This window comes from Priapulus caudatus, unplaced genomic scaffold, assembly GCF_000485595.1.
Source record: "Priapulus caudatus unplaced genomic scaffold, Priapulus_caudatus-5.0.1 Scaffold466, whole genome shotgun sequence".
Classification (NCBI taxonomy): Eukaryota; Metazoa; Priapulida; class Priapulimorpha; order Priapulimorphida; family Priapulidae; genus Priapulus; species Priapulus caudatus.
Genome location: NW_014577527.1, coordinates 152,091 through 159,436, shown reverse-complemented (window position 1 = coordinate 159,436; position 7,346 = coordinate 152,091). Strand labels below are relative to the sequence as shown.

The 7,346-nt window shown below is 39.4% G+C and overlaps 1 protein-coding gene across 1 annotated transcript; it reads left to right on the top strand.

Annotated features, from left to right (window-relative positions):
- Positions 1–1,350: 1,350 nt before the first annotated feature.
- LOC106810716 lies at positions 1,351–3,891 on the top strand. The gene is made up of 5 exons (XM_014814150.1): positions 1,351–1,519; positions 1,804–2,125; positions 2,310–2,529; positions 2,639–2,890; positions 3,161–3,891. The coding sequence occupies exons 1-4, from the start codon at positions 1,422–1,424 to the stop codon at positions 2,740–2,742; spliced, it is 744 nt and encodes a 247-aa protein (XP_014669636.1). The 5' UTR covers positions 1,351–1,421; the 3' UTR covers positions 2,743–2,890; positions 3,161–3,891.
- Positions 3,892–7,346: the final 3,455 nt, after the last annotated feature.

Sequence of the window (7,346 nt, the reverse complement as noted above, 5' to 3'; positions counted from 1 at the left end):
GTAGATCTACCACACCTCGATATTTCACCTGCAACAAGCTACCGCCGTACCGGACTAACTACACTACAGTACAGTAGGCTGAGTAGCCTAGCTACAGATTCACCACCACTAGGCACTAGTTCAAAGAAACGGTCTTGCTAGGGTTAGAAGACCGGTAGAAACCGGGTATAGTCAATCGGTCGCACAGCCTGGTCGGGCTACACTACCACAAGCTCTCAATATGTCACGAAGCAAGAGAACTAAGGACTCGGCCGCCATGCGTCTTGAGTCTGAAGATGCTCCACCAATTACGACAGGGAACGATGAGGACGTCCCATCTCTGCTGGCCGGGATGGAACAACGACTGGCTGGGAACATCAAGACCATGGAAACAGAGGTGAGAGAGATGATTGATAGCAAACTCTCCATAATGACCACGGATATTGGCGACATTAAGATCAGCCAGGAATACATGTCTGCCCAGTATGAACTAATAAAAACTAACCTAGAAAAAGCCCTTAGCAGGGTGAAAATAGTAGAAGAAGAAAACTGTATACTGAAATCCACTGTTAACTCGCTTGAACAGCAACTTAATGGCACTAACTGTACTATTAACAATTTAACCTGGAACAATATGGTCGTCGGGATACCCTTGAAATCTCTGGGATACCACAAACTAATAATGAATCGACTAACGATATTATACAAAAAATTAGACATTAGCATCTCGCACCGCCTGCCCAAGCCAAGATCTGGGGCCAATCCTGCCATCATCGTTAAATTCGTGAGGCGTGATGCGAGGGATATGTTCTATGCAGCTAGGAGAAATGTTGGCACAGCTAGAGACATAGGCTTTACAACACCAAGCCCAATCTATATCAACGAAAGCTTGACCCAAGCCAACAGGTCATTATATTACCACACAAGACAATGCAAGCTCGCTATAAAATACAAATATGCATGGACACGTCATGGCCAAATCTTCATGAAAAAAAATGACACCTCTGAGGCAATAAACATAAAGTCTATCAGTGACCTGACCAAAATAGGCTACACGCACGCCCAAATCCGCAATTAAAATATTACCACAGCCCAAGTGTTGTCTCAGACTAACTCAATGACATGCTTTCCATGTGTTGTTTGCTGTAAGGCATGTAAATCTAACCAGAATTCTATCCTATGTAACATCTGCCTGAATTGGTGCCACTTGAAATGTACTCAACTAACACACTCCGAATTTAACAGATTATCAGCTACTAATGACACTTTCCATTGCAATATTTGTCTTGAAAATATACTACCTTTCCAAAGGTTAGATAACGATGATCTGCTGAACTTATTCGACAATCATACATCTCTAATAAAATTACTCCAATAGGGAACAGCAGTGACGTCATCACTTCACAGGTGGCGCGCGTGGTTTATAGGAACTACTAATCACAATGGCTGACTATAGTAAATGGACAGTAAATAAGATCAAAGAAGAGTTAACACTGAGAAATGCTAGCACACGCGGAAGAAAGGAAAATCTCATAGAAAGGTGAATAACTTAATGATTATTTTGAGCTAATATAAGTCCCATTATGTCTTTTATTCCATTGTCTGATATCTGCATTCAACGTGAATAATGCAGAAAAAGTGACAATGCCCCATCTTTCACTTGACCTGGTTTGGACCTGGTATAGGCTAGTGAATCAATATTTTAGTTTTAAAAGCTATATTAGGTGGCAGCACTTCCTAGTCTATGAATCCTGTCTTGTCTAAAATCAGCTGATTTTGTTATGAAATTTGTTTACAGGCTAATATAAATTTTCCTATTTTCAGACTAGAAGCATATGACAGAAATCGAAATTTTGAGAACGTTGAGACCATTCTTCCTCCCCCAGAGATCACAGAATGGCCCACTGCAGGATTTAAACAACTTGTTATGGAGCATAAAGTTGTATTACCAAAAATAACTAGGGGTCAAATACTTGGCTATTTTAAATATAGACAGGCTTCTGATAAACAAATAACCGGAGACCTGAAGTCCATCGAGAAGGGACAATTATTATTAGAATCGAGGAGAGTAGATGCCTGTAGCATAAATATTACCAGAAAAGATATATTCCTGACTGGTATTGTTGGAGCCGCAATGAAAAAGAAGGTATAAACATTATAATTTTTAGCTTCGTAAATAGTATAAATAAATTATTTATAGGTTGTCAAATTAATTATTAAAGAATCTAACCTAAATTTAGATTATAGGTTGTTTATAAATAATTAATACATGTTGTTTTAAATAATTAATGTTTTTAAAAACCTAAATTAAATATGGCATTTATTTCTAGGTTGCTTATAACTACAAGATAAAAATTGCTGGTCAGACTGGTGATGTCATAAACTCGCACTGTGAATGCCCTGCGGGAAGAGGACCTCATGGGACCTGTAAACATGTTGCTGCAGTCCTTCTGGTTTTAGAAAAGTTTTCTGAGTCTGGTGATCTCATGATTGGAAAAAGCTGTACCGAGGATCTGCAAACATTCCATAAGCCTAGGAAAAACTATCAAGGTAGGAATTTCATGAAAATTAAACTAAATGTAATTATTTGAGAAGTTTTTTTAACACTCTGGTTAATATGCTAAACAACAACTGTAAAAAATCTTTTTTTTAATTTCAGGTTCTCCCATTAAAGCACAGAATCTTCCAGAAGAAAGTGGATACTACCTGGATGATCCTAGACCATACAATACAGAAATACTGTCGGATACAATGACTCTGTGAGATCAAAAGTCTAAATTATTGTGCACTACACAATAAAGATGTATCGATGCGATACATGTATGATAAAGCAGACTTACAGAGTGCAGTCCTTGACCACAGCTATTTGAACAAACCCTTTACCCATTACTGGGTAGAAAAGGCTTTGAAGGTGAGAGAATTATTCTGTACATGTACTTTTAAAATGCTGGTAAATTGTGTACTTTTTTTTAGACAAGACATGTATAATAACTTTTATAACTGCACTTAGGCTACTTGTAACTTGTCTAGAAATCTAAATATTAATTATACTTTTATGGTGACAGAATTATTCTGTACATGTATATATACTTTTAAAATGCTGTTAACCTGTGTAGAACTTTTTAAACTGATAACTTGTCTGGAAATCTAAATATAATATTTATAACTTTTATACTTGCAGGTCACAGACATAGAGGCTGAAAATATTGAAAAGGCGACTAGATGCCAGAGTGACTGCAAGCAATGGCACACTGAAAGGGCTTGGCGATTAACTGCTTCCCAGATTTGGGGAAATTTGTAATCAACAGAAAAAAAAGATATGCAGAAATTGGCTATGTCAATCATTAATCCATTCCATTGAACACTGCACCCATTATTCATGGGCAACAACATGAAGAAAAGGCGATATCAAAATTTCAAAATGAAATATAATGTTTTGGTCATGGATGCGGGCCTATTTATTTCAGTTGAAAAGGCCATATTTGGCAGCGTCACCGGACGGAATTATCGATACTGATACATAGTTGAAGTGAAGTGCCCATATAGTGGCGAGATGAGAAAATTGTTCCCGGTAAAAACTTTTCCTTTTAAAGAGAGAAGATGACGACTCAATAATATACGTAACAATCATAATTATTATTATCAAATACAGGGGCAGTTACATATTGCTAAACGACAAATGTGTTACTTCGTTGTGTATACGTTTAAAGATCTACATGTTCAAAAAATACCATATGACAAAGAATTCTGTGCAAAGTTACTATTGCCAAAATTAGAGCAATTTTATAATAATGATTTCATAAAATGTGTAGCTAATAGTATGTAAGAAGATTCACTGTGTACAATTCAAGCCTGTTTATCAACTACTCCTCCTGAAATTAGCTAATAAAAGCATACATATATAATAAATGACCCCATTTGTTTCTTGCTTTGATTTAATGGACAAACTAATATTTTGTAAGTTTTCGCCAGGCCAATGACTCTCTCAACATGGATTCTCTTTGATGCAACTCTACGGTCAAATATAACGTCTTCAGGGTTCAACTGGCTTTTCCCCTCAAGCATATGTGGTGTGTTTACTTGATATTAAATGTGTCAAACATATCCTGGATTCTATTCCCCTGTCAGACATAATGGAATCGCCTCCTTCAAAATATTTACCCTTTTCTGTAACTAAGGGGGATCTTTCAATGATTTGTCGATCAGATGAGCTTCCACCATAACTGTCACTAATATAGACACGAGCCTTTTGTGGGGTAATTCCAATCATGGTTTTTAGCGTATTTTTGTTTTTATAAGTCGAGAATGTTGCCGACTGGGACGTAACATTTTGAGGGGTTTCATAATAGGTACCTCGGTGGCGTCTAGTATGACTCTCGCGACATAAACTGTCTTCCAAAATTTTTGGGCATGTACTGGAGAACATTTTCCTTGTCGATGGCCAGATGTCGATCTCCTTGAATTGATTAGTAATAAATTTTTACCCATGTATTGAATATCGACCCAACAGTACGTGCCTAAATATTAAACATAAATGAGACTCGAGGTCCTCTTTGCTAATCTAATTTAATCAGTGTGACAAAAAACTGATCTACAGGCTCTAATTTACAGTCGTTACAGGAATTTAAGTGATCCACTGCTGGTCCCAACACATTAAACACAAATTTAAAATGTTCATAATCATCGAAACCTGTATAAAAGTTTATGGCATCTGGGTTGTTATCAAATTTCTTCACTGACATACGTGTATGCTGTCGCTTATAAGTCACACTGACATGCTGACTTGCAAGCGTTCTTCCTCTATAGTCTCCCAAGTGGATCGGACTCCATCATTCTCATTTGTAGATATTTTACCTCATCTCCGACATTTCAAATATTCATGTCAAACAGTCTACGGCGTTTGAGTACCCTCTCCTTGCGACGATCAGTCGATTGTGACATTGATGATGGCGTCTTGAACTGGAATATGTTGGAACAGCATCTTTCTTCAGTAGTTTCCTTTCACCTGAAAAATACAACAAAATAATATGCTATTATGGAACAGTAAGAAAGTAAATAAGTAGGTCATGTATGTGACCTACCCGTACATGGGGAAAAAGGTTAAATAGTCACTGATTGTGCATTTTTATGTATGGTGTATGCATGCATTGTCGTCAGTGACATACAAATAATTCATTACTAACCAAGCAGAAGTGTCTCACACACATTAGCAAGGCCTGTCCTAGTGACTAGTCCATCTGTATTACGTCGCAGGAGATCCACATTTGTAGGCTAGGCCATGAATTAGTATTAGCATTAGTATTGGCTTATCTGTAGTAATAATATATTTACTTATTAATAATTATATTTATAAAATTAATTGACTCCCTATATATCCTGCGGTCCTGTACGATCCGATGTAAAATTTTTGTACAAATAGCAGCCCAACTTTCCTGTTCCCTAAGTTTTGGTCGTGCCACCTGGTTCAGACGTTTAATGGCAACCTGCCACTTCAATTTAAGGTCTGGATCCTTAGGAAAGGTGTGACACCCTTTCTACTGTTGCAGAGTGGCACAAGCACAGTATAGAGGCATTTTCCACTGTAAAAATACTCAATTGATAGTGAAATACTGAACAAAGAAGTAAACAAGGAGTACTCTCATAAAACAGTGCTGCCGCCCTGGTGGATAGTACGCTGCTGTTCCCTATTACGTAATAGGGTGCGACGGGAGGAGGGAAGGACGAGAGGAGGGAGCGACGGGAGGAGAATTTATTTCTTAAAAGTAATTCATACTGGTACTTCTTAAGTTTCATACTGGCAGTCTTCTATTATACAATTAGGAGGAGGAACGAGGGGGGCAGGGAGTAAGGCAGATAGGGTGACTAAGCTGTTGGGGGGGGGGGCTTTTAACCCGGGCAGAGCGCGGTTATGGCAAGACTAGTTGCTAATGTTTATGTAACATGGCATGTATGAAATAAGCAGAGCTGAGAACCCTGCTTAAGGCCTTACGTGTCTTCATAGTGGCAGAGATGTTATAAGTTCACCGTAAAAGTGGAAAACAGAAACAATGATAGTGTACATACCGGTTGTGGGTTGAGACGTATGGGCAGCACATACAGCGCTGACCTTTTTAGCAACACCTTGAACTGGGCCGGCACAATATCGATCGGCAAAAGCTCCAGTTGTCTTCTCGTTGTTCTACGGGCCAGTTTGAAAGTAATTACTCTTGGAAAAAGTTCCAGGACTTTCTCTCCCAGACCCTGGCTTGACATGTCCAAGGGGAATGCCGTTCGCTGCCGCCTCATTCCTTGTCTCTCAGACAGGGGTATACCTATATAAAATATTGAGTATTGACGTAGAATACAGGGAGTTACAAATACAAAAAAAAGATGATGAACCCAGAAAGTTTTTCATATCATCCCTTAATGATTTCTTCATAGGGTAGTGGCTACATACCCAGCCCAAGAGCTGCTAGAGCTGCATGGTCAATTCTGGTTGCCGCAGCATTCTCCGAGGCTAGGCACACCCTAACCCTAACCCTAACCTAATTATGACAAACTTTAACTTTGCTAGCGACTCTGCTAGTGCTTGGCAGAGGTTCTAGCGGTGTTCTCTCTAAGGAAACATAGAATATTGTGATTAGCACGTACAAACTGCTGTCCAGTATAATACAGTAGCAGCATTCCCTGACGATTAAGTTATAGCCAAATTGGCGTTATAGTACAGTCAGTTAGGTAAGAATATCATCTAAATCATTCAAATTGTGAAAAAAGTTTGGAAATTGGTACACTTGCATACTTACTGTTAGACGGCCGAATAATGCCCAGATCCAGCATATGGTTAAATTCGTCGCGTGCGATTTGAAGTTTGTCCCCAGCTAACCTGCGCGGACGTGCTGCAAAAGTGGCTCCGTTTGTTTCGATGTGATGTGTTACATCGTGCCTTACGTCGTCGGAATGATATACCGGACTGGTTATATTCACGAATTCGCGCATGAGTATGTGCTGAAACGTGTTGTCGGAATCTCGGTCTCTGTAGACCTGGCTGACGGCGGGACAATCGGACGGCGTACCAATGACTGACAAGCTGGTCAGCGGTTTGTTGACATCGACCAAGAAATGAAAATGGTGCAAGAAATCCGCGCCTATGATCGGTGTAGGGACATTCGCGATGGTGAAAATCCAGCGGCATGTTCGACGCAGGCCTAAATCCAGGGTCAAAGAGCGTTGGCCGTATGTAGGAATGGGTGTCCCATTCGCAGCTTGCAAGTTAAGCGCGCAAACATTCCCCCTCTCTTGCTTAGAAGGCGGAAAAACGCTCACTGCAGCGCCAGTATCGACCAAGAATTGCCTGCGAGAATTAACATCTGTGATGTAAAATAGGCGAC

Excerpts from the sequence above, each read along its gene's own strand:
- LOC106810716 (XM_014814150.1), top strand. The coding sequence starts at position 1,422 with ATGGCTGACTATAGTAAATGGACAGTAAATAAGATCAAAGAAGAGTTA. Across the intron at positions 1,520-1,803 it reads AAGGAAAATCTCATAGAAAG|ACTAGAAGCATATGACAGAA; the intron begins GTGAATAACTTA and ends TCCTATTTTCAG. Across the intron at positions 2,530-2,638 it reads GCCTAGGAAAAACTATCAAG|GTTCTCCCATTAAAGCACAG; the intron begins GTAGGAATTTCA and ends TTTTAATTTCAG.